The following is a 27,632-nucleotide window of genomic DNA, read 5'->3' on the forward strand; positions in this document are numbered from 1 at the left end:
TAAACTGGAAATTTTATTTGAAACTTTTGTAACATGTTGTAAATCAGTTTTATCAATAGTTTATGGATCTAAAGGGTTTTCCCCTGATTAGTTTTTTTTTTATCCTTGTCCATCGGGGACGTCAGGTTTCAGATTTGTTGCTGACCAACCCTCCGCTCTCCCCGCTTTTTGTTGACACGAGAAACGTGTCGATGGGCCGATCGAGTGTCTGAAAATTCTCAGCTATTTAAATTTTAGAAAGAAAAGCACATACGCCTAATTAGCTTGGCAGGATTTTTATACAGAACGAATTACGATTTGGCAATGTTGGTTTTTCACAAAGCAGAGAATGAATTGTTTCTATGGTGAAATGTGAATAACATTGACATTTTCGTGGAGAAAAAACCAGAGAACTTGGAGAAAAACCCTTACGAGTAAGGAGTAGGTGAAAATTAAACTCAACCCAGCTCAGTCTACTGTTATGGCGCCGAGGCCGGTTTGCAAGTGGGGCCACCTCGAACCAGGCCTTGAACCTTCAGTTTTTGGCTTTCGGCGTACAGCATTGCAATCGTATCTCACTCAGTTGCAAATCGCAGACGAACTTAAGTTGACTACAGTCTGTTTTAGTCTGTACTCCGAAGAATCGTCACTTTCAGGTAAAGACTAGCTTTGGCCGGACAAAAAACCAACGTGCACTGAGGGTACGACTTCAAAAAATCCCTAATTTTCACAAACGCTCAAAATCACATTATGAATGCTTGCTACTGTTACCCGAGAAACAAGGAAAACATGAAGTCCACGCACAACACGGGCTACATTCATAATCTTCCTCTTCCTCCTCGCGGTTTTCAACCGACAGTAAAAGTTCTTTTTCGCTCCTTGGCATTAAAATCCCGGTATGAGTCTCGACTGGCTCGTGGCCTTTTCTTTTTGTAATTCCGTATTTTCCTCTGATGTCAGATCTAAGTTTCTCCCTCGATGCTTCCATCTTAAGATGTTTCTTTCTTCGATCCTTCTCTTCTCTGCTTAGTTCCTTTTCAGCTCTATCAAGCTCCTTTTTACTCAAGTTTTCCATGCTAAATTGTTTTCCAAGATCTTCTCCGAGGTCTCCAACGCGCCCTGTCATGCCGCTTGTCGCACTCGATACAAGGTACTTGGCTGCAAAAGTCGCCATGTTAAAGTCCTTTTACCAAAATTTACTCCTCGTTAAATCAGTTGCACTACGAAGAAAGAAACATTGAAGTTAATTCATGAATCAGTTTAAAAGTTTTTACATAAGTGGCACCTAAAGGAAGAAGTGTCGCCACTTCTGGTTAATTTCTTACTTTCCTTAAATCCAATCCGGCGAAATTACGACCTCCGTTTCTGTCATATTTATTTTCGGGGTTCACTATTTTTAGGGTAGCGAAAACGTTGTAGAAGTTTCCGTCAGAAATATACAATCACGGTTAAGCTTCAATTCATGCAAATGTATTTTGTGGCTTTTTAAGAGATTTATTCAGACGCCAACGCTGGGAAAATATCAACTTACACAAGGAAATTGATCTACTCACATAGTAGCTGACACCAGCGTTAAGGCCTGGACACAAGTTGCAGCATGATGGACAAAAACATTTTAGCGCTTGTCCATAATCCCTGATTGTATAAATACTTCAAAATTTCACGACCCTTTTTCCGCAGCACTGAGCGCAATCAGCAATCATTGAGGGGTGGGGGGTGGGGGGGGAAACGACAGGATCCAATTTACCAACTGAGTTAGACTCGTTACAGTTAGCCTAAAGTGACAGAATTTTCATAAAAATAATGTTTCTAATATTAACTCTAACTTAGCAATACCAAACATAAAATCAGCATGACCAAGTAACCTTGAAATGGCTAAAGTTTTGAAAAATTTAAAGGATTTGTATAGGAAACGTTAGCAAGGGCTTGGCTCTCCAACAACGTTTTGAGAGACTTTAAACGCACCCATTTTGCATATTTTAAACAGGCTCTTTCCATTTTTGATATTCCTTAAATTCGTTGTTTCCCATAAATTCGTCCAAAATAAGTCACGTGATACTGTGTGACTGGACTAAAAATGACAAGTCTCGAGATTCTCGAAGTTTTTTAAGTTGACTGTTTCGTCACACTATTACAGGGTTCGTAAAAATTTTTGTATGCAAAATTCAAGACTTTTTCAAAACTATTATTATTTTCTTCCAGAATCAAGGTTATGATTCAAACCACACTCATAGAATAGGAATTATTTGGGCTGAGATGAAATTTGGATAAAATTCGGCTACTGAGCTGACATGACAAAGGTTACACTTAGCCATTAAGGACTTGTTGCAGCCCAGCTTTGAACAAAACTCCAGACTTTTTTTCCCATTTTTTTCTCCAGACTTCATCCGTTTATTTTCCATACTTTTTGCAGGTCTAGAAAACACGCTTGCAGATTTCCATACTTTTTCAGATTACTGCAACCACAATAGCCCTGTGTAGCAAGCGTTGTTTTGTGCGAATGTCGCTGTTTGACCGCGCGGATACTGGGACGAGAGCAAAAGAAACCGAGAGGAGGGAGGAGACGGAGGAGAGAAGAGAAGAGAAGCTCCCTCCCTTCCTCAGTTCACGAACAAAACCCCACGGAAACACTTGTTACGCAGGCTAGCCAGACAGCGAATTTTATTGTGAAGAAGAATACCTTTGAACTTTGTCCAAACACCGTTTCAAAAACAACCCTGTATAAAATTTGCATCCAAGACAAAGACCGATTATTTCCGCATCCGTTTCCGTTAGTCTTGATCGATGCTATAGAATGAGAAAAGAAAGCCACGTGCAGACCATAATTATAGCAACACACTAGTTTGTCTAGAACGATATGAACATAGTTGAAAACAAAAAGAAGCAATAGAACTCGGAAAGCAAATTACTCAAAACTTGTTAATTAAAATGACGTGTCTCTAGATTCTCATCGTTGATTCAGTGCCGCTTGTTAATGTTGCAATCTGTTTTTTTCTTGCTTCGCCTACAGGCACCGCAGGAAAAACGAAAATAATAACGGCGTGTAGAGAGGGAGATCACAACAGCTTAACCACACAGCGAATTATATTGTGACGAAAAATACCGTTTTAAACAACTCAGCAGGCTAAGAATAACTGCTAATTTGCATCCGAGACATACGTAACCGTGAATTTTTCAGCATCCGCTTCCATTCGTTTTATCCGTAAGGCGTTGGGAAAGAAAGCGGCGACGATATGTGTACTTAAATCCTAGCAGCTTGCCTACAACGATCTGAAAGATACCTCGAAAACGTAAGGAAACAATAGAACTCGAAAAACCTGCACTAAATGAGCAATTATGTAAAACTGATCAATTATCTTTTGGAGGCGATTAAAAAAACCGTTAAAACAAATCCACTGGGAATCAAAGCGCCAATATATTTCACCGTTATTATATGAACAGTTTTTCTGCAGCGAATATACAAGACTCGACATTGCATTGATCGTCTGCTCAAAAACAGCTTATTGCACGAAAATGTCTAATAACTTACAAATCCCTGTATATTCCATTATCATAATGGAACTGTTATATAGGCATTAAATCATACTTTGTTATGTTTAAAATCGACTCCGAACCGTAAAATAAACTTCATTATATAGTAAGGTAGGAAACTGTCGTTGAACTTGCATCCAAGAAACGAGCTTAATTTATACCGAAGCAGACGTAAACATGTGGTTTGACACAGCGCACGTTCTTTACCCGTATTTGATCTGTCAGTAAAGTTTGTATAATTCAGCTTAAACAATAATATCGTGATAGTTTGTACATTTAGAATTAGAAAACATCGTTTGTAATCGTTAACCGCTGGCAACCGCCAGTACATGCGGCGACGAAGATGTTGGGGTGGGAAACTTTCACAACTTGAATTCAAATTAAAACCCTTTGGTGGACTGAATGCAAACAGACTGAAGTTTGTCAGTTAGTTTGCTCAGCTGTAACAATAATAAGGGCTTTTAAAATCACCTCGACGCTTTCTACTCACCGTCAGTCGTCTCTCAACGCTTGTAATGAAGTTTCCACATAGCATCAAATTACATCCGAAAGTCAGTTAAGGGAACACTCTCACGTCTTTTGTCAGGGTTCCACGCGACGGTTCCCAACGTAGATGGCTGTTGGGTGCTCCAAGGCCGCTTAGCGTCACACTGGATCATTAACGCAAATAAACTTTTTAAATATTTCGTGCGTCATCAAGATTCAGCTAAACAAAAAGATGCTATGCAACGAAAATTGTGCGCATTCACGTGTATCTAAGTACAGTGACGTGTGATTGTTTACGTTTGATATTGCATACTCAGTAAGCTATTTCTTCCTTTGGACACAGGCAAAATGTTCGTACAATCTTACTACCAGTTATTTAGTGTTCGATCGATTAAATCCCTTCGTGTGACTAGAAAGATATTTCTTTGTTATCTAATAATGAAAAATATATTATTAGCATAAAAAAACACTATTATTTTTAGGTCAAGGGGCGACAGCCTACGAAAAATAAATAAATATTATTTTAGTAATCGTGGTCGCGCCGGCTTACTGAACCTCTTTCAATAAACCAATTTTATGCATGAAGCATATCATGTTTTCTATTTTCAGCTTGTGGTACGTTAATTTGATTATTCTTGATCACCAACAATAACTGCAATTAAAGTGGAAAGTTCGTCAGAGCTTTTGCTACTTCCCTGAGTCCCTTTGACTATGACGATTACTCAGTGACTATGCAGCCTCGTCTGGTACAAAAGTAAGTTAATCACAGCTTTGTCCTGGGTTAGCATGAACTGTGATTCAAGTTTAATTATTAACCAATAAAGATTCCTCCAAAAGATTGTCCATCAATTTGGCTTAGAGTCTTCTTCATCATTAGCTCAAAAAACCTCAGTTAACTTGTGACCGTGATTTTGGCGTTAATCGGCTTTCGGACAATCGGAATGTTCTGCGCATCGCTCGCCATGGTCCGAGAAAGTCGTTGGTGATATTTTTGCGCGGTTTATAACTACTGTGGGAAAAGCAGATCTTGGCAAGGGTTATTGGAATCCAAAAAGGAAATTAGTGGTAACCACGCATCAGTTTTAAGAGACAGTTAACCTTCAATTTGGGGCCGGAAAAAATGCCATACATTGCTTTTTCATTTAAGCGCTTTTTAGATTTTTTGTTGCTTAATTATCTCTGAAAAATGCTTGGTTAGCCCCAATTTTCTTTCTGGATTCCAGTAGCCCCAAAATCTGGTTTTCCAGCATAGTCATAAACGGCGCAAAAATACCTCTGTATTAGTAGGCACCATCCTTAACTGAAGAATATTGATTACCAAGTTTGTCGCTACTGCTTCTTGTGTAACTCAGGGGAAACCAGCGACTGGAACATTAAAGCAAAATACTTCGGTAAAATATCGTCTCCTGTGCTGCCAGATCTTTTTGTGCCATTTTTATGGCATATTTGTGTACGGGCTAATCAGATTGAACTGTTGCCACATGATGGTATGCTTTAGCTGAAAATTTAATTTGGCGAAAGTTCAGTTTAGGCTGTTTACGAAACGGAATTTTAATCCCCGAATTTACTAGCTGTTGTTGGTTTTATCAAAATGCTAGCTGACCTTTTTTCGCATTCTTAATGACGTACTTGCCACTTCGTAAGCGAACAAAATCGTAATAGTTTTCCAGTGTTGCGAAATTTTAAGTTGACATTTCCCAAAGAAAACTGTACATTTTCCTTAAAACTAAAGCCAAATTTTTAATGCGATTTAGTTTTATAGGTTTGATCCTCTGTACGTGATGCGCGGACCATTCGCGAAGCTGTCTGTATGATCTTGTCTGCTGATTTACGCGACGGGCGGTCAAGCATCAAGTTTGGCACACAGGACATACAACCATGCGTTCTCATGATCTCCCCCTCCTAATCCATTGTACCGAAAAAAATGGCGACTGGTCCATATTTACCCATAATTCTTAGCATACGATGACCAACCAAACCCTCATAAAAACGCACAGAAAACTTCTAACCTAGCATACACAGTTGTTATTACAGGGACGAATTTCGTAAAAATATGGCTTTCCTTGTGCCTATTGATTGTGTTAGTTTTGAAAGGTATTGTGGTAAAATGTATAGCCGCCATGAATTGTGCACTCAAAACTAAAACAGAGTTCGAGATAGCCAGAAGTAAGCGGATAAAAGATAGTAGCGAAATGGGGTCTACTTTATACCGTACTTGGAGTGATAATTTGAGTTATCACTTAGAATAGTAACTGCTGCATAGGTGTACATGTGTGCTTTATAACTCTCTCAGTTATGTTGTCTGGGCCAGATAGATAGTGTTTGTAAATTTACCTGTAAAGTTACATGAGCGGTTAGAAAATTAGAACTCGGAACCACTTCGGTCCATCTCATTTATATGCGTCGGGACGGTTTGAAGAAGGACGTAATACAAATAGGCACTAGGCCATTTCCGAGTTGCTGTGAACCTCACTATGAAAGCGAGGCTAAGCGCAAAACTTTTCATATTAAAATTAGTTTTGTTTGCATATGAATGAAAACGAATTTTCATAACAAAAACTTTGCACTTAGCCTCGCTTTCATAGTGAGGTTCAAAGCAACTCCGAAATAGTCTATTGATATTTTTAAAACGAGATGCACGAGTGAACTGCCACCGTGCAAAGTTATTCTATAACTGAATGTTTGGTTTATCTACAGAGTGGAAACTTTAAAGGCAAATTGGCCACTGAAAAGAGATTCGGCGGGTGTTGACGTTTCGAACTTTAGCCCTTAGCGTTAGCTCTAAACGTCAGCACTCGAATCTCTTTACGGTGGCCAATTTACCTTTAGTTATCACCTCTGTTGATAAACCAAACACTTTTTTTTTCTACTCCCCACCGACGCAGCACTGTAGTTTCTTTAAAAACTAACCCCCCTTACCCACTTAATATTCTATAAATGATTTTTTCATTCTAAAAAGAAAAACAAACAAAAAGTTAACATTGCTCAGCGGACTTAAGGTGATTCCCCCTTAAAAGAGCAAGTAATAAAAAATTTCTCAAACTCCATCCAGTTGGTAATCATGTTCGTATATTAAAAAAATGCAAGAAAAAAAGAAGGGTTACCGGGCTCGTTTTTGCACAACATGGATGGCCTTTACAGCAACTTTGCGACGGATGAGGTTCTCATAACTTATAATTCAAGTAAGCACAAAGGGGCACTGGAATTTCTGAAAAAGGCACTTCTTGGATTAAGTTATTAGAGAAGTTCAACAATAAAGACCCTGAAATACATTTTAAACCATCTTAGTTTTATAAGAGTTATTCATTACGTAACAAAATCAAGAATTCTCTTCATACGTACACACCCAACACTATCTAAAAACTTGTTCTTTACAGCCTTAAAATCAAAATATTTTAAAGCAGAATTTTAAACTTTTCTTGAAATCGAGACATATTGCAGATAACTTTGTGTAATTTAAATTCATGCATTAAAAAGTGGGAGTCACCGTGCTCGTTGTCGAACTATTGATCCTCAAAGCGCGAAAATCCTGTTTGAAAATCTTTACGGACGAGAGCAGACTGGGTCGAGTTAAAAAAAAGGGGCAGCTTCCCGATCACAGGTACTGTAGAAAGTTCGTTTGTTAAATTTATTTGCGTTTGCATGTGTTACGAGTTCGTTTTGTGAGTGGCGAATAGTTCGTAGTCTAAACTGAACGCAGGGTTGTCGGAACAACAACGTTATTTATTCCAAATGAGCGTAGTAAATTCCACACGAAACTTCACAACAAGCACACGCTAGGCTTGTAAATTACAGTTCGACCTCTGTCACACTTGATTAAACACGGCCTCTGCCAAATATACACGCGACCTCTGTCACACTTCAATAAACACGGCCTCTGCCAAACTTTACACGTGACCTTCGTCACACTACAATAAACACGTACTCTCTTCTCATAAACAACAACTTCTCTAAAAGCTAAACCGATTTGCTTATATACTAATGAGCGTAAGATTCTAGAACTTTCCGGCGCAACTAAATAAAGTAACATTACAATATAAATCTATTTACAGGATCATACGTAAACGGCTTCAGAAACTGCTGAGTCACTATGATGCAAAACTAATTAAATATGCAAGAATATTCTAGACTAAATTAGCATACGGTCACGCAACAATTTTTCGTAACAGCATGTGTACTGTCTACATACAAATGGCCAGTGAGAAATTACTTAAACGAAAAAGAAGGGTCGACTGTTATGCGCAAAAGAGGTGCGCAGTGCAAAACAGGGGAATCACCTTAAGTTGGTCGAACATACAAGGCTCGGTTACTTGGGAGTGCGAGCAAAGAGGGATCTTGAACCCAGGCCTTCCCTTTCGTGCTGCGAAAACCGATTACTTTGAGGGCGAGGGAATGGGGATGATTCAAGGCAAATAATCAACTAACAATTTGTATTTTGTCCTTTTATTGCTTTACTTAGTTTTTTTTTTAGAAACAGCCACTGACGTCGACAGCCCATTGTTGAAAATGCTAAATTCAAGCCGAAATAAGGTGAATCGTATTGTGCGTTAGCGGGGTTCATAACATCCAACCGCTGTAAGTCAAAAATGAAAAATTTCAACTCAGCAAATTTCCAAAATTGTCTCCCTTATACTTTAAACTGGCTGATCTTCTCAATCACGTCAAACAACGCATCTTCGTTGTTGTACGCGTCACAGAGTGTCACTCTATTCTCAGCATCCACATGGATTATTTTCCATTCCTTGAAGATGCGCATCGCGTTTCGAAACGGCTCCAGTGAACAGCTCTCGGCTGAAAACGAAAGGAAAGAAACTTCGAAAACCATTCTTATCACAATTGTCCAGATCCTTGGAGACCCAGGGGTAGATAGTTGGGTCAGGGCGAAGTCTTACCCGTTTTGACTTCCTTCTGACCCAACTATCTGCCCTCTGCGCCTGGGTCTCCAAGGATGAATTGGCCACTGACTTTCAGTCATGATCGGTGACACAGGCATACTCGGAAACTGAAAGAAAATCCGAGTTCTACCAACATGAGAAACCTATGACCTTCCGATTACTAATTCGGATGTTCTGGGTTCATGTGACAAACATCTTGTATACTGCACGAGTCTCCTGTAGCTCAGTGGTAGAGCATCCAAATCGGAAGGTTTTAGGTTCGAATACTGGTGAGAGAACTTGGATTTTCTTTTTCTGTGTATGCCTGTGTCACTGACCGAAAAAATACATCTATCATTTATTCACCAGGCTCAAAACATAACATCGCATTTCTTTCATAACGTCTTTTCTATTCATTTTGTTTTCGTAAACCGGGAAACCATCGCTCACGTTCTCCCTGATACTTACCTATTCACATCAAGTGTGATCACCTGAAAAAAATATTAATGCCCAACAAATTAAATCCGAAAAACGTGCGGATGATCACTTACGGAACAACGTCACTTCCTCTTGAACTCGTTCCTTTGCGCAGGCGTGAAGAGCAGTCAAAAACTCAGTATCTAAACAGCACCAAACAGTACATTAGATTGTTACTGACTGTTCAAGCAAGAAAAGAGTTGATAACTGATGAAATGACGAAAGACCTTGCTTAAGTATTACCTGAGAAATTCTGGTTTCTGAGCCACAGCAGACCGCAGGCTGACACCCAGTAAGATTCCACCAGGGGAGCAACCACTGACTTCAAGAACTGCAGTTTCTTCAACTGCTCTTCGGAAGTAGTAATCTGGCGAAATTGAACGCGACGGAGTTAAATTAGCACGCGTGAAAATATGCGGTGACAAGCTTCTCGAAAATGCGGTGATTAGGTTTCTCTTGCACAAATGTTTTCTCTCCCAGAGTCGACTCGTTACCTTGAGCTACGTATTTGTGGCGCTTGTTTTTGAGTTTGTCCACGAAATCTTGACCTTTCAAATGAAAGATGACTAAAGCTCGAGCAATAATTTTCTTCGTCTCTCTCTCTTCGTCTCTTTTCTTCGTCTCTATTTGTTTTTAGCAAGCCAGCCACAAACTAGGCAATCTCCGACGTTCGTCGCAGAGAAATCGTCATCCTTGACGAAGGACATTGGGAAAGTCTGTCTCAGAGCCTGGAACACACTATGATTAATACTGTACAGAGAATATAGATATTTGTTCACTTACTTTGTATTCCACCTCTGGCACATCAAACGCACCCATGTCCTCATCATCTTCATCATCCCAGCCCCACTGGCCACCTCGAGAGCCCGCGGTGCTCTGCTGTTGAGAAAACGTAAACCCACAACATGACGATTTTTATGTATTTTTTTTTTATATTGCGTCAAATTCTGAATATTCTTGGGCGTTTTTCAAAATAAAGTAGCAAAGTAAGTACCTCTATAACCTTCAAAATCTCACTGGCCGTGAATTTTTCCAGAGCTTCTGTCAGTGCAGATTCCAATGACACGCAAGGCTGAAAAGAGAAAAATATCAAACCGTAAGATATACAGTCTAAGCGTGCAAACCTGTTGAAAGTTTATCTTCCAAATTTAGAATTGTTGCGTGAGCTAGCCAATGATGAAAAGGGGACTAATTGGCCCCATGAGTGGCCAGAATTTTGACAAAAAGGATAATCGATTTTCCTACCTGAAAAAGAAACCCTGATTTGCATAAAAGAAAAGTAGAAGCCTCTTCCAGCGTGTCTACAGGACGATTTTGGTGGAATTAAGAATTGGCGTAAAAAGAAAATCTGCGTTGGGCACGTTTACTGCTTTACATCAATAACTTCTGCCATTTCCAAAATGTTTCAAATATGAACCATGGGAATAATAATAAAGAAATGTTGTTAACTTTCTTGAACTAAGTTTTTTCGATCCGTATCGTGAAATATCGGTTATTGGCGTACCCTTTCGACCAGAATTACTCAGGCGGATCTCACGCTAGTTTACTAATATCTTAAACGCTATGAAAACTTGTTGGTTGGTGTCAGGTCGGCAGATGCGGGGAAAGGGGGAAGGGGAGAATGTAAGGTCATCTACTCTACACGATTGTAAAACATCTGTCTTCCCATGCCCTTTTTTATTTTGTGTTCGTTAAAGCAAAGCAAGCTTACCGGGACAAATATAAACTCTCTCTGAAGAACGTCGCATAAATGTTTTGCTTTCTCGAGTATCTAGAGGCAAGAGTGCAACAGATCACATCAGTGACAATACCTTATGGCGGTCAAGTCTGTCACTCATAAGCTTATATGTTTTTAATGTTGTTGCCTGGAACATCACACGACAAAGGTTTATTTTCAAACCCAGGGATAACTCAGCGTCTTGCGAACGTTTCGTCGGTACCAATTTAAAGTCCTGGGTACAGAAAAGACAATGTGGAGTGAAGTTTGCCGTCTAAAGAAACCAAGCGACATCCGACATCCGACACCAGACTCCGGAAAGCATCACCTACCTTGGGATAAAAATTCATCAGTCATCAGTCGAACAGTCTTTTGCACGCCGTGACAAGCGCCTTCCAGTGGCAGAGTAAAGTGAGTGTCCGGGGAGCAAGAACTTCCTCCATTTTGGCAAAGAAATGTTTCAAACAATGTTTCAAAAACTCTGAACCATTTTCACTCCACCCTCCTCAATTGTTTACTCTGGGCTCCCAAACTCTTACTCCGCACTCCCAATTTATTTTATTTTTTTTTTTTACCTCGAGCCCCCAACATTCACTGGAAGAGGTCATTTTCGAGGGTTACCCGCTTACAGAGTGGTTTTTGATGGAGTGTCGCAAAACTAAAACCAAAGTAATTACTCTGAGCAATCACAACGGCCGTGAACAGCGTAATGAACCAATCAAAATTCGAAGAAAATACATGTAATCGGCGTCAAGCCCGAGAAAAACCGCGCGAGCAAGGCAGGAATGAAATGGTTTCACATCTCATTGGCCGCTGAGAAATTCAAAATGGCGCTAACTTTGTCAACCAATCATCGAGCGTAGTAAGGCAAAACCAAAGCAAACTTGAAATTACTTTCGACAGCCGATTGAAAACCCTTCTATATCTGCAGTATATTGTCCAGTGGACTAACAAATACAAAGGCTGTAAAGGAAGGAACAAAAACGTAAAAATACGCATACCGATGTTTGTGAGACGATTTTCTTTCCATCAATGTCGTCTGTATCGTATGATTCACTGTCCTCTGCTGCTGCGATAATTCCGCAAGCTGAAGTGAAAACAATCATTGTATTTTTAAACAAGAAGTTCCTATGTCGGGTGGGGAGGGGAGGGGAGGGTTTACATCATATGGCGGGCCATACGCCCAAAAGTAGGTAGCGAAATTTATAATTTTAGTATTTTAAAGGGTTGCAAAAATAGACTGTGAAGCGAATAGCAGTAATTTGATCCAGGTAACAGAAAGGGTTGCAAAACGTAAACAAAATTCCTGGTGTTAATTACGACGCAAAGATTATGCTTGCCACCGGCTTATGTGAAAACTGACAACGTGACGTAAATTATCCGCATTATGTGCTAATCATTCGTTGATACCAACAAATGAAAAAACTGTTTAAGCGGATAATGGGCTGGCTAATTTCAAAATGTTTGTAGTTTCCGTGATGTGTAGTCCCTGAATCACAAGTTTCAGTTTTGAGGGGGAAAAAGCATCAACAGCACATCTCATGCAAGTTGTGTTCAGGGTATAGTTTTTGTTATGCTTTATGTACTTGAAAGGGGAGTAACATTTCGATAAAAGTTGGCATTTGGAAAGGTGAGGGGCTCAACCTCAACGCGAAACTCCCAGGATAACAAACCACTTGCGATCTTCCTACAACCGTTAATGACAAAACTGTAAAATTTTCAAACTAGACTTGTGGAGGAAAAATAAGAAACTTGTGTCTTAATTTGCTCAGCTGTGGTGATATTTTGGTTTTAAGATATTTGTTTCAGCGCATTTTCCTTGCACAGGCCGCTCAAGTCAACTATGTGCCATCGAGGTGCCCTGTAAAATGTAAAACAAGTATGACCAAATCTCTCCTTCATTACAAGCTCCAAAAACAAAACTGGCCTACCGAGAACTGCGTCCAAGGCGAAAAGCGAAACAATCTGAAATAAAAAAGTGAAAACTCTTAATTTAAATCTCTTATTTTTGCCCTAGAATACGTATTTCGTTATCACGTAATATGGGAAAAAGCAAAAACAAAATGGTCGTAAACGAACCAGCCACAGGTCGCTCATTATACAGCAGACCTTTTCCTGTCATCCCCTGAATGGGATGCTGGTACATCCTAGAGTTGCCACGTTTCCGTAACAGTTCAGTTGTACTCATAAACCGATATTAAAGGAGATCTAAGTACAAGGAAGGGGAGCCAATGTCTTTTGCCGCTTCTTAAGGCCCTTTTAAACGGTTTCAACATTTGCTTCAACATGCGTTCAACACGGTTGTTGAACCTAATGTCGGGGGCGTTTGAACAGGTCGTCCAACATTGTTGAAGGTGGAAAAAATTGATGAAAGCTTGTTGAAAGTGTGTTGATTTGAATGACATTTAAATTGGTTTCAACTTTCATTCAACAACGATTGAACATTTCCTTTGTTCTTGAAAACGTTGAATGGCATTGAAACCGTTTTGAACACTCTGTTCATCCAACATTTGCCCAACATCCGTTCAACTTTTGTTGAACGAATGTTGGTCAAAGTTTAAACAGACCTTTGGTCTTTCCAGGCGAGCGTTTCTCGTTTATTATCAGAAACTGGATTTCCATTTGAAGTAATTTTGAAACCTAAAAACGTCTAAAACTAAAACGTCTAAAACTAAAACGTAAAACGGATCTGACAAATATTGAGAAGTGCACTCCCTGCCTTTGTCTGGAGAGACCATTCAACTAAGCAAAATAAGTGTTGCGAATGTGTGTGCCAAGACAAAATGTCAGTTTCTTTACCTGATTGTTATAGAAAGCCAGGTTCAGTACGTGAGGTAAAGCAAGTTTGGCTTCAACATGAATCTCCTGCTTAGATTCTTGAGACTGTGATTCGGTTACCATGACGTCATCATCCAACAGCTGCAAGGCATGACGGATGACTGCAGCTGTCTTTCCTGAGAAGCCGACATCCCTTCAAAATAAATGAATCAACCTTGATATATACTGAAGCTGCACTTTATGCTATCTTGCAATCATTAAATCTCAGTCAATTATTCTAATGTAGTCGACTTATCCTAGAGATGAATTCGAAATGGATTCTTACAAGTTCAGAAAGAGAAAGGAAAATTCATCTTCGTGTAGCCTGCGTAGCTGGCGGTTTTGGTGGGCGGGAAAGCCGGGCCAAAACGAGTGGTGCAGCTGCGGGTGAAATCGGGAGAGAACCGCGAAAGCCGCGGCGAAGCCGCGTCAACGAGCCCCAGCTACGCAGGATATTCTTCGTGTAGAAACATTCACTCAAAACCTTGAATTTGATCATTTCCCATTCTAGATTCGCTCTCAATGGTACAAAATGTATACTGACGCACGTGAAAAGCCCGCATTGTTCCGTTCACATTCATCAAAGACGTTCTCGCTTGCGTCGCCGTCATTGTTGCTTGTAAGCACCTCATGATCAGAGTCCAAACACGATTAAGAATTCTGAAATACGGATACCTTCCACGGGAAATGATTTCTCCATGTAACCAATCAAATGATGAACTCAGTTCTTCAAACGTTGCACCCTTTGGAAAAACAAGTTACATACAAGTATTATAGTCCTCATCACAACTGGGACGTAGATTGAGTGCACACATGTTTCTTAGTGCAATGTGAAGGTGGAAAGAATACATAATGAATCAGTTCCACGAGCTCTCATCATCCTGAGACCTTGATGGATCCTAGAACCCGATCTCGTACCCAGAGTTTTCGTTCCCTTTGACCAGTGGTCGGGAAACACGTGACGGGCCGGAATTCGCGGAAACTATAGCAACCTTTCTCCAAGGATGCGTTCGATTGACCCTATTCCAGAATAGGAATACATACAATGATTACTATATATCCCTCACAAGAGGTTTTTGGAGTTACTATGGTACAAAATGGCTCTTAAATTATCATGTGTCAGCGAGTTCCTTCTCAAATTTACTAAAAAAAGAGAAATCTAACAGCTATTCTGCTTATTCTTATTCTGAAATACGGTCAATCCAACGCAACCTAAAGCCATATCAGGCAATGAATGATTGAAAGCAATCAGTCAGGTATTTCAGCACTTCCAGAACACTCCAAAGCCTGAGGCTGAACAAAACGAACAAAAACCAAACCGCTTACCTGTCTGTGATTGTTCAACAGAAGGAAAGCGACCATGTTTGTACTCATAACAGCACAACAATTCACTGCATCTGAAAATAACGAAGTTTTTAAAAAATTCCGTTTAGTGCGGTGGCATATATAGATTGAAAAAAGTAGCAGCTAATATCAGTTTCTTTGCCCATAACTCAAACCTAACTAGGCCGTGTCTGTTACCTGCAGCCGGGAACTGTTTTTAAAAAACAAATCATTGTATCCAGCAGTACGTAATTTGGCGGGTTGTACAAAATGCAGGGTCCCAAACTAGCTGGTTTGTTGTTTTAAAGATGTTTTCCCAAGAGTTTCACTCTAATTGCAGTATCATTTTTTAGTCCGTATCTTACAGGCTACCAAACAAACAAAAAAGATCTTTCCTGCCCATTAGGAGGTTTGGAATCTACTCACCTATCCAATGAGCCACTGTTAAACCATCGGCTTTAAGAATAATACAGTGTAACTACCGGGAATTTAGTTCTTTTCAAAACACCACAGTTACTTGCTGCCAGGTTATATGCAAACACTTGATTTAAAGAGCCTTCATAAAGTTCTCCTAAAAACTAGCGATTTGTGTTAGATTTGATTCCTCTTCGCTGGTTTAACCTGCTTTTTACTCCGCAGAGTGCACGTGTGTACGTGTATATTTTTCCTTCACATCAAAAACTGCTGAAAACGGTCTTCATGCACCACAGGAATGCAATACTCTCTAACTTTCATTTTAGTGGTCAGAGAAATATTATTTGACTTTAGAACTGGAACTGAATAGGAAAAGGTTAAGCACCCAGACTTTCTGCCATTCTTTTGCATGTATTTTGGGATTTTACAATATCAGTATGCCGATAACTCGGTCAACGGAGCTGGCGCTGGACTTAGACAGTATAAAACTTTTTTTTTCAAAAAAGGGGCTTTCATTGGCTCTCAGAAACAACAAACATGAAACCAACCATAAATAACATGATATCCGAGTGCCTTTGTTAAGGCAAAGCACTTGTCATCACCCATATCAACCAATGATACATCAGAGTAGTTCCGCAAAAGGGAGGACTTCGGGGAGGAGGTTGTAGTTGCCTTAGCAACCAGGGAACTTGTAAAATCTTTCATGGGCTGTGATTGGTCCATGGATCGCGAGAACTCCTGTAGATAGATGTATTGAAAACATTATCAGCAGAGCGTGATGGACTGGATGAATTTGCCTCATCCAACCAATTAAAACAAAACCTCTCAAAAGAGAGATGTCACATAGATTTTGTTTTAGGTATAATTAAGTCCCTAATTTCCAACAACAAAATGCTACTAGAACACCAAGACCAAGCGATGTAAGTGCATTCTCAGGGGAAAAGCAAGCCATAAATAGAGTGTGTTGCGACTTTTTCAAGACAGGTTGGCAGAGCTTGAAAAGATTGGCCTGAACGGCCATTTCCATTCTAAGCAATTTAGGGCATAAGCGTCTTGGAAAACTGTTGTCACTCCACCAAATAAACACTTCCAAATTGCAGAAAAACGAATGAAAATGCTAGAAATCTACAGGGAAGAAAGCTGATGATGTTCAATTGGGTTAACCATAAACTTCGTTTCTGCCAGCCCGACAAACATCAACTTTACGAGAATTTGAACAAGAACTATTTTTGTGTGTGTGTGTGTGTGTTTTCCTGGTGTTGTAAGAACGTCTTGTTTCGAGATTATATTTCCCCGGGATGTTTCAAGAAAATAATTTTGGTCTCCGCTTAACAGTTCCGGGGATATTTATGATAAATGAAACCAACCTGGAGTGAAAACGGCTGTCCAAAGTCAAGCCTAACATTGCCATATCTAGTTCTGATGACCCGCCAAATACTCGTCATAGTGCTCCAGAATGACTCTGGTCTTTTCACCTCGCCCTGCGCAAGAAAAAAAAATTAAAAAACAACAACAACAACAACATTACACGAGTTATTTTCCTAATGAAATACGAAACACGTCAAGTCTCTGTTTCAGTGGATTAACATTAAATGATTGAAATAAATAGAATTCTTGTTATACCTGTAGATGTTTCAAAAACATGAAACGTTTTTCCGTTTCTTCAGATTACTGCCCTTCTGTGTTTTCCGATGAAAAAGTATCAGAGAAATAACGCGAAAAATTAAATACGTTTGTCGCAAGGCAAACAGGCCTATTTCTGTGAATGTAACCAATCTGGCTTTATTTTGACTGGCCATAACATCCAGTTCCAGATTTGCCGGAACAATCCTTCTCCTCAACATCACATTTTTACATGTAGCCGGTGCACAAAATTAAACTTAAAAGAAAAAAAACTGCTTTAAGAAAAACGACAAGAGTTTCGATTTTTCGACAGCTCTTCTGTCATCTTCAGCTGTCGAAACTTGTTTTCAAATATCAAAACTGTTGACGTTTTTCTAAAACTTTAAACCTGCCCACTGCTATCCATATCTTTTGGCAACAACAATAACAACAACAAAAAACTACTGTACTTAGAATACAGAGTGGTAAGATGGGTTTTATATCTGAACAAACAACATCGTCATTAACGCGACGCAATAACTTGATACATCTTACCAGAAGCTCTTTAGTGTATCCTGAATCGGTAACCTTGAGGGGAAATTTAAAACATGAAATTAGAAATTACCCAGGTACAGGGGCTAATTCACGAGGTGTATTTTGTTCATAATGATTCCAGCCACCATACTGGAAATTGAAGTATTCATTAAAACAGTAATTGCTGATGAAATCTAGCACTCTTGGCGATATTTGGCAACCTTTGCTAAGTGACAATCCAGATGTATAGACAAAGATCTTGGTTCTCCGATAAAGAATTAGAAACCACTTTGAACGTTAGAAAGGTAGATAGCTAGACGCGTGCATGGAAGGCCGGTGGCAGACAAAAGAGATTTGGGAAAGAAGGTGACAAATACAGAGAACTACTGAGAGGGACAACACACGCCAAACAAGCCAGTAATGACATCACCTGGGCAACTCCACCGGAATGCAGACAAAAAATATTCAGAAAAGGGGGATGACCTATGTGGTCCGAGAGGTGAAGCAGGCCACGTGTGGGACAAACAGTCGAGACAACTGCCACTGTATTTTTGAGAGCATATTAGCTTATACACTTTTGATATGATTACAACAAACATTTACTAAAAGACATCGCTTACCTTAGACAATAAATGTCTAAATCAAGTGATGAATTTTTATTAATGTTCATCTTAACTGTATCCCAACTGTTACCATTTTGGCTTTAATAGTTGCTTTCCTAACGTATTTGCGTCCAATAACAGCTCATGTTACACTTAGCTAACTGCTTTCGTGAACACTTGGAGTTAGAAATGTCATTATGAACTGATAACTTGATCTCAAACAAGCTATTTAAAAGGGTATGATGTAGCGGAGAACAAACTTTTTCTGCCACTAGTTGCTTATTACGGATGCAGTACATGATGTATGTTAACCATTTACCTTTTCATAAGAGATGTTGACTGGCACAACATTTACATCTGGTACTACACCTGAAAGGAAAAATTGTAGTGAACTTATTTGCAATTTTACAGCACATGCTGCAGAACACTTTTTTGTATATAAATTATTTAACTTAAAACTGCATTACCTTCTGTAACTGCATTTACTACCAAGGAAAGTAGACCTGACTTTGGAACCATGGCCTTTCCAGTTCTTGATCGGCTACCCTCTGTAATTAGGAACAACAACAATAATAATATTATTAATCTCACTCATTTCAGAATGAGATTAAGTCAGGGTTCATTTTAGAGTTTACCACAATTAAAACTATATTGGCCCACATTCAAATTCAATTCAAATAGGGATCCTAATAATTCCCAGACACTTATTTAACTTAATTATAACACAAAAACGTTGCTTTACTTTATGTACCTATGTAAAACTCGAGGTATTGCCCATTCTGCAGAAGCTGCTCAACATACTGAAAAACAAGACACATTATAACAATGAGAAATGTGTGCAATCAAGGTGAAAGCCTAGAGTGTTGTGGAGAAGAACTGTTGAAGAGAAGATAAAGGTTGCTGTTAGGGATGACCCAAAGCTGAGTGCCATGAAGGAGTTACATTGACAGCCAATGTACAGCAAAATTCTAACCTCTTGTAAAATGCACTTATACAGCTCATCTTTTCCACTGGAATGATCCAACTTGCGCTTGATGAAAAACCCACCAAGGTGTCTCAAGATCCAGCTAATGAAAGAATAAGACCAGTTAAGTGTTCTTGTTTGAAAGGAAATTTAAGTAATGATCATAATGATTGAACAGTACCTGAAAAAAGGGATCCTCAAGTTATCTGCAAGGGGACACAGCAAGACAATGTCAGTGAACAGTAGAATCTGTTTAGTAACAAATTATACATCTCACCTAAATTGATCTTTCAACAACAACAACAAAAAGAAAGAAAGAAAGAAAGAAAGAAAGGAAGAAAGAGAGAAAGAAAGAAAGAAAGAAAGAAAGAAAGAAAGAAAGAAAGAAAGAAAGAAAGAAAGAAAGAAAGAAAGAAAGAAAGAAAGAAAGAAAGAAAGAAAGAAAGAAAGAAAGAAAGAAAGAAAGAACGAACGAAAGAAAGAAAGAAAAAAAGAAAGAAAAAATTTGGACTCAGAGAAAGAAAAATACTGTAAGATTCCAAAAATAAGCCCTCTAAAACTAAGCCTTTAAAATACATGTATAAGGTTGTGGACTTATCCTAAGGAACAATGTTCAAGTACAAACGGTTTTAAGCAAGTCAGCAAACCATTGAACTCGTTTGTAACTTTGGGTTTGTACATGTAAGATACAAAGGTTATATTACTCAAATATGACATGCCCCAAATACTGGGAAAATGCCATTGCTGTTGGTTTTATTGTTTGTCAGGTAAACAGGCTGAATTTAATTACCTCCTGCTGCCACATGTGGTACCTGAAAAAAATAAGAAATCTGATGACTCACTAGCTAGATTAAAATACACATAAGATAACCTAGAAAATCTGTTGCTGCTGTATTTCTGTGTATTGCTATCTGTATTGACCATTTGAATTCATTTGTTAACTACTATTACATGGGTTTTGTGTGAAAAACATGAAGCCTTTTATTAAACCTTTAGTCAGGAAATCAGTCTCACGGCTTATTTATAACTGAATGTTCTGGTTTTGATTTCATGATGATTGAGCTAATAGTTTACTTAAGCCAAAAGTTTGGAGTCTTGGCTTATAGCAGAATAAAATGTGATACATTTGTTACCTATTTTTTTCTTGTAATTTGGTTCTTATAACCATACTTAGTATTAGCTTTCCTTGCTTTAGCAAGCAAAGTACTTCTGTCTAATTAATTTCACTGGAGTTTTGAATCACTCTGTTCTCTACATAATATATCCTCACCCTAATACCACATGTAACAAGAACAAAGGTGATAAGGATATAATCCATGTGACTTTTATGAAGTGGTAAGAACACAATGGGCCTCTCATCCTGTAAACAGAAAGCAAAACAAATATGCATAATTTAATAGTGGTTTTCAATATTTGACTGTCAAGAGCAATTTTGCCTATGTTCACATAATTGGTCAGCAAAGTTTGCACCACTTCCTCAAACAGTGAGAGAAAAAAACATCTTACTGTCGATGCTTTACGCATCGCATGAATGAATTTGCTTTGAGCTCAGATTGGTTCATTGCACTGTTTGAGGTTGCCATGATTGACAGGAGTTTGGTTTGGATTTTAAAGACAGTCATTTGAAAACTGTTCTATACACTGTACACTTAATAGAAGGAACTTACATAAGAGGAGAGGACTTATAGGGAGCAGGGATGGCACAGTGGTGAGAGCACTCGCCTCCCATTAATGTGGCCCGGGTTCAATTCCCAGACTCAGCATCATATATGGGTTGAGTTTGTTGTTGGTTGTCATCCTTGCTCTGAGAGGTTTCTTTGTGGGTACACTAAATACCTTGACACTTAAATAAAGTGATTTATTTTTAAGATAACATCTAGTGAGTCTGCACACAAAACAAAGTTACCATACCCTTGGGATCAAAAGCACTCGCCAGCCCGTAGTAATATTTGCAAGAAGCCATACTATAAAATTTTCTTAAATTTGTTTGTCACAAGCATACTGGACAACAACTTAAAAATGTACTTGAAGCACATTTGGATGTTTCAACATAGGCTTTCAGGTTTATGCCAATAAGCAATGTGATGACCACCTACCTGAGAAACTTCCTTCAGTATGTCAATCTGTCCTTTATGAATCTGTATACTAGTCAGTAGCCTTCCAAACAGTTTGAACAGAAACCATGCAGTGAACCTAAATAAATTATAACTAGAGTTACAGTGTACATGTGGTAATTTTTGCATGAGTTGGATGAGGCAAATGAAGCAGCCATGGGACCACTTGTTTAAAGCATTCCAGCCTAGCTAAGCCAGGATAAGCGTCAATTTTATATCCTGTAAAAACCATGGATATTGACTGAAATGCTACATTTGAATATGCTGTAAGTAATGATAAATTTTAAAAAGTGTGACAACAAATTCAGTAAAATTGAAGAACAGCTCCTCAACAAATCTGTTGGCCGACTGTTGGTGAAGTGTTGGCTGACAGCTTGCCAACAGATTACTGACAGATACATGTCACTGGCGAGGCAAAATTCATGAAGAAATAAGTCTTATATATGGATGAATTTTAACTGTTTGCTGTCTGTCAGCCAAATGTCCGCTGTCTGTTGGCCTTTTGCCGGTCAGCTGTTGGTCGTTTGTTGGCTGACAGTTAACCAACAGTCTGCAGACAGGTTTACTGGGGAGCTGCTCTTCAGTTTGACCATAAACTCTTTTATTAATATTTTATTGAAATGATAAATTACCTAATAAATCTCCTATAAACTGCTGCAGCCATTCTATTTAAAATGGTGTTTGCTTCCTTTTCAAATGCAGAAACCATCTTTCGTCTATTCTTCTCTGCAACCTTGATGTCTTGATCTGCGGATTTAGAATTTATTTAAATATTTCCAAAGTGCAATAAAATGACAATTAAAACCTGTTAGAAATCTCTTACAGAATATAATAATAATAATAATAATAATGATAATGATAATGATAATGATAATGATAATGATAATGATAATGATAATGATAATGATAATGATAATGATAATGATAATGATAATGATAATAATAATAATAATAATAATAATAATCCCTGTAGTTGTTGGCGTGCTTGGTACAGTAAAGAAGGGGATGGTAGAAAACATCGAGAGAAAGCTTCTGTGACAGAGATTCAAAAGATCTGCATGCTGGGATCTGCGCAAATCCTCAGAAAGGTGCTTAGTATCTGAATAGAATGATTGACTTGAGTGACTGATGCCCCAGGGGCATGGTTTGTGCCCGGCTGATGCACAAAATGAACACCAGCAAAGACTGTGATAGTAGAGACAATAATAATAATAATTATAATAATAATAATAATAACAATAACAATAACAATAACAATAACAATAACAATAATAATAATAATAATAATAATAATAATAATAATAATAATAATAATAAGTGCCTCATTTAGCATTTTGCTATTAGTTTCCATTTAAAATTTTTTTATAGGAGGCTGAATGATGTGGTCTTAGATGTGAATTCTGTGGCGTAAATTTGCATTTAGTTTGCAAAATATCAATTGAAACCAGTTTAATTTTCTACTTTTATTTGTACATGTATATACCCAAAACTAAGACATGTTTAAAAGCTGTTTATTTACATGTTTTAAACTTATAATTAAAAACAAAAACAAAATAAAAAAAAAAACAGTTACTGATGATTTTGAACTTCAAATTTAACACAGTGAAAGTGCAAGGTACTGACCTCAGATGAAACCTATCAGTACAATTTGGTCTTTAAGTTTTCTGTCATTGATTTTCATTTTGTTAAACTTGGTTTAATTACCATGTTTAGTTGGTGTGATGAGGCATTTGATTCACTGCAATAATCTAGAATGAAGGAAAATGATATTCGTTTGACCGGTTTAGAAATAATCTTGAAAAAGGAAAATAGTATTCAAACTGGTTTTAAAATTAAAAATTCTTGTGTAACAAAACCAATAATTGGTCTGAAAGGAAGAGTATGATCAAACTTATAGTTATATATGCTGTTCATATTTATCAGTTTACCTGATGAAGCAGGTTCTTGCAAAGCCGGAGTCAAGATACAGGTCTTTACTCTAAGGGAAAAAAGTTCCAAGTTATTTAACATTCTTGACTGGGCCTAGATACTACATGCATGAGTACACCCCTACAATTAAGACAGTTTTAATTATTGCTTTACCAATTGTGTGGCATTTTTTTGACACTTGTCTTCCTTCCTGATTTTGCGACATTCACTTGCCACGTCCATGTACTACGTCCACTGCATTTTTCTTAACAATAATATTTATTAACATGCTTATAGTGCAACATTTTTAAAACATGTACCTCACTGATTGCAAGGGTGACATTTCATCAATGCTTAAAAACACCTTGCTGACTGCATGACACTTTTCGTGACACATACCTTGCTGATTGTGTGACATTTGTCCTGACATCAGGGTATTGATGACTGATTTTGCATCCCCACATAAACGCAACGTGGCAAAAACTTCTTTTCAATAAATTCTTCCTGTAGTAGTAAACAGATTAAAGTTGGGTAAGAGGGTAAGACAGTCACCCATTTCAATACTATAAATATGATACTATAGAAGTCAGCAGACATAATTTAGTGTACACATACATGTAATGATGAAGTGCTTGTCCAGTCCCTAGTGGTCCAAGCACTCTCACAAAAAAAGGTGACAGTGTAATAATGTGTGATACCTTTAAGGGGTTAACTAAGTCCTCTAAGGCCTGTTCCTCGAAAGTCCCGGTAGCTTACCGGGCCCAATAAGTATATTTTTAAATTTTTTTTTTTCGATGATTACACAATGATTACAGACAAGGTATTTGGGCAATGTTTTCATAGATTTTAAGATTTTAAAATTTAGTATTCAAAGTTATCAAAAATTGACCTCTGTAAAGAAACAGTTATGACCAAATCACTTATTGGGCCTGGTAAGTTACCGGGACCTTCGAGAAATGGACCCCAGGAAATTATTGTTTGAAGAGTGGACAACTTTATCCAGCGGAGTATGTACTCCAACCAATACATTTTATCTGCTGGATGACTGGATAAAGTTATCCCCACTTTGAACAACTGGTGCCTGGTTTGATATCACACTAGAAGAGAAGGTTAGCAACTTTATTTGACCATTGTAATATTACACTACTGTTACATTCAGTTGCAGGTGATCTTAGCACTAGGTCTTTCAAATTGTTAACAGTACTGTTATTTTGACTGGTAAAAGTACCTCAAAGGATATGCATACATGTATGTGTATTAGGTAGACAAAATATGACAGGAAACATGACAGCTTGTTAATATTCACAGTTCTTACAGGTGAAAAATATATTTTAATCTTATCCACAAAACAAAGTTGTTGGATTTTTCAGGAAATGAAAATTATTGTTCTGACAAGCACCTTTTCACTTTTGTAATGTTAATGATAGTAATAATTATTATAACAATACTATTAATAATGTCAATATAAATAGATTACCTTGTGTAATGGTTTTATGGTCTAATGAGAGTTAAAAGATCTAAATAAGACAGCAATACTTTGGTAGTGAAACAATGTATGGCTGAACTTACTTTTGGTAGATATGCATGCTTAGAACGTTATGCATTCCCCATGAAGGTGTAATCTCTTCAAAGAGTTTCTGACAAAAAGAAAATTCCCATACTTTAGATGACAGATTATACATTGATGTGATAATTACATATCAAAGATATAATGTTTCAAAAATTGAGAAATAACTGCAAGTATATCAAACATGTTCTACCTTGCTCTCTTTGCAGCACCTGTTGCATGCTGCTCCCATTACAGGTCGCTTTATTTTGTACATAGCAGGAATCACTGCCGATGGTACATGGAATCGTATTTCTGTCAATGGCTGGAAACTGAAATCGGCTTGCTAACAAAGAAAATTGAAAAATAATTTTAATTTTAGAGAAACCACCCAAGAACAGCTTATTGTTCTTATATACATTGTACCATACTTCAAACAGGAACCAACATTCAAATGAAAAAATCAAACACTGCTGGGATTACATTTGTACAATTATGCAGCTGAGTTTAATCGTTTGTCTCACGATTGAGTCACATAGATCTGGATCACAACGTTTTGACCACTATGCTGCTGGTCTTCATTAGGTGCTCGTGTCGACTGTTTGCGTAGCACTTATAAGTAGCACCTTGGTTTGTTGATTGGTGCGTTACGATCCTCTCTTAGGCTGTTATTGATTGGAGAATTTCAATCCAGGTTGTTGTTCAGACTAGAAATTGTTCTCTTGGGGGTCCACCTTGGTACTGATCGGCTGCTGTGTTGTTTGATCGCGGGCATCCATGTTTCTGGAATTTCAATTCCATTATCTCTGTTGATGCTGTCAGTGTGAAGTCTATAGTAGGGAGCTTCAGCACAAACGTTTTTGAGCCATGGACGGCAACTGGAAATTGAATTTTTCCCTTTTTGGAGCATTTTCACGCCATCGCATTTGTAACGTCAAACCACAAGCATCATCAACAATAGCTTTTCCTGTCTGTGGTAAGGAGCAAACCCACGCCAAAAAAGGAAACATTTGACTTCCGGTTGCCGTCCGTGGTTCACAAACGTCTGTGCTTAAGCTCCCTATTGGCCCATCGCATTGCTGCATTCTGAAATGGCAGAGGATTGGGTTCCAGCAAGCTGCAAGTCTCTATCATGTTCTTTACTCTGTTCATGCATATATGTCTTAATTCCTGTCTCTCCAAATGAATATATACCTTGCCACACTTGCAGGGAATCTTGTAGACTACTCCGTCTTGTTTTGCAGGATCAACAGTGTCCTTAGGTTGCACTAGCTGTGATCTAAGTGTTGTGTCAGATCTGACAACTGTCTGTATGCCCTGCTGGTTTCTTTTATTATTATTTGATTTTGATTCGATGGACGGTAAAATTACCAAAAAGGAAATGCTCAGAAGGTCGAGTTGTCTGTCTCGCTCTCCTGGCTACAAGAGTCTGGAAAATTTACATGTAAATTTAAGGCAAATTTTCCTGCTGGGGTAAAAATGAAATTGTTTTTATTTCTTTATTTCGATCTGGTATTTTTTTTTCTTTTAATTGTTTTCATTTCTTTATTTTCGATTGGGTATGGTCAATGACCAATTGATGCAACAATGACTGAAAATTTTTTGGCCTATCACTTATACATCGATTACTCACTTGATCATTGGCAATAATCAATGACTAATCAACTGATTACCCTTCGATTACTCATTGATTACTCGTTGATTTCATCGATAAGTTACGTCTGGTTACATAGCCAACTTCAACGGGCCGTTTGCTTTGATATCTCAAATCCAATGTGTGTTTGTAGGAATAATTGTTAAATAAAATTCTCAGCCAAAGGAGGAAGGGTCAACAAATTATTACCCAAAGAAAAGTAAAGCAAAGGAAATTTGCCTATTCCTTTTGAAAATGTGGGCTTTCTAAATTAGGTAGTATACCTTGAGAAGCAAACCAATCACATTGCTGGAAAAGTTCTGCAACTGTCAAACATTTATTTTGCACGAGACGTTCATTGTAGTTCAAATGCAAACCACTGATTTCATAAGGTCATAAGTCATAAATAAAGTCGTAAATCTAGAAGGCGTACTAAAGTTATAAGCAACTGTAACTCTTTGTATCAATGCCTAACCTTGGGTTTCCGCTTCTTTGGCCGGTATTTTGAAGGCTGGCGGCGTGGTGCTTGTCCATGTTTGTCGTGCCATGCTTGCCATGCTTCCTTTCCAGGCTGATTTCCAGTATCACTAGCTGCATAGTTACCAACACTAGACGGGCCAGCTTTAGCTTCCCATTTCTTTATCACGGCATCAACATTTTTCATTAAATCATCATCAACTGTCGCCATATTTTGCTGTACAATATTAAAAACCAATTTGAGCTTATAGACATCCAGTACACGATAAGTCAAAATATTAGCCAGCAAGATTCGATCGAATTCATTGGATTAACATCTCCAAATAGCTAAATTTCTTCCTTTATAGAAACTCTTTGTTGTTTTGAAAGGAGCAATCGCGCTACATGTATACACGTGAGAATTTCCAAAAAGATACAATGGTTACAATGGTTGTCATTATTGCACGGCCTGCAAACTGGGTACGAGCATTTCCATTGTAGGTTCCAGTCTTGCGCTGTTCACGAGGTATCTGCGTGGTAGGCGCGTGAAGAAATATATAGGACGCAAAAAAGCTACAGTGGCTACTTGCTTCTATTATGTTATTCAAAAAGTAGGTTGATCTAGTCACGAATCCTTCTTGTGACAAAGCTGTTC

General features: G+C 38.2%; 2 protein-coding genes across 6 annotated transcripts; both read right to left on the reverse strand.

The window, feature by feature from the left end:
* Positions 1-133: 133 nt before the first annotated feature.
* Positions 134-5,028, reverse strand: LOC146472566 (uncharacterized). Of its 4 annotated transcripts, XM_085119289.1 has the most exons (3): positions 4,310-5,022; positions 4,001-4,160; positions 134-1,199 (listed from the first exon to the last, which is right to left on the reverse strand). In XM_085119289.1, the coding sequence occupies exon 3, from the start codon at positions 1,151-1,153 to the stop codon at positions 728-730; it is 426 nt and encodes a 141-aa protein (XP_084975415.1). In that variant the 5' UTR covers positions 1,154-1,199; positions 4,001-4,160; positions 4,310-5,022; the 3' UTR covers positions 134-727. The 4 variants fall into 4 exon arrangements, with proteins under 4 accessions (XP_084975415.1, XP_084975416.1, XP_084975414.1 ...); XM_085119290.1 differs by having other exon boundaries at positions 3,982-5,028; XM_085119288.1 differs by having other exon boundaries at positions 4,001-5,022.
* Positions 5,029-8,423: 3,395 nt separating this feature from the next.
* On the reverse strand, positions 8,424-27,443 carry LOC146472567 (glycerol-3-phosphate acyltransferase 1, mitochondrial-like). 2 transcript variants are annotated; one of them, XM_085119299.1, is made up of 28 exons: positions 26,997-27,443; positions 25,103-25,234; positions 24,912-24,979; positions 23,742-23,846; positions 23,363-23,412; positions 22,067-22,181; positions 21,417-21,513; positions 20,591-20,680; positions 20,111-20,132; positions 19,502-19,526; positions 19,330-19,423; positions 19,108-19,156; positions 18,824-18,904; positions 18,676-18,725; positions 17,776-17,808; positions 16,986-17,099; positions 16,167-16,356; positions 15,208-15,278; positions 14,557-14,624; positions 13,864-14,035; positions 12,996-13,029; positions 12,066-12,151; positions 11,059-11,118; positions 10,342-10,419; positions 10,131-10,223; positions 9,591-9,714; positions 9,422-9,490; positions 8,424-8,787 (listed from the first exon to the last, which is right to left on the reverse strand). In XM_085119299.1, exons 1-28 carry the CDS (start codon positions 27,207-27,209, stop codon positions 8,624-8,626), a joined length of 2,547 nt encoding a protein of 848 aa, XP_084975425.1. In that variant the 5' UTR covers positions 27,210-27,443; the 3' UTR covers positions 8,424-8,623. The 2 variants fall into 2 exon arrangements, with proteins under 2 accessions (XP_084975425.1, XP_084975424.1); XM_085119298.1 differs by having other exon boundaries at positions 10,131-10,226.
* Positions 27,444-27,632: the final 189 nt, after the last annotated feature.

The sequence above is a fragment of the Pavona decussata genome, unplaced genomic scaffold (assembly GCF_977016875.1).
Source record: "Pavona decussata unplaced genomic scaffold, jaPavDecu1.1 SCAFFOLD_98, whole genome shotgun sequence".
NCBI classification, from domain to species: Eukaryota; Metazoa; Cnidaria; class Anthozoa; order Scleractinia; family Agariciidae; genus Pavona; species Pavona decussata.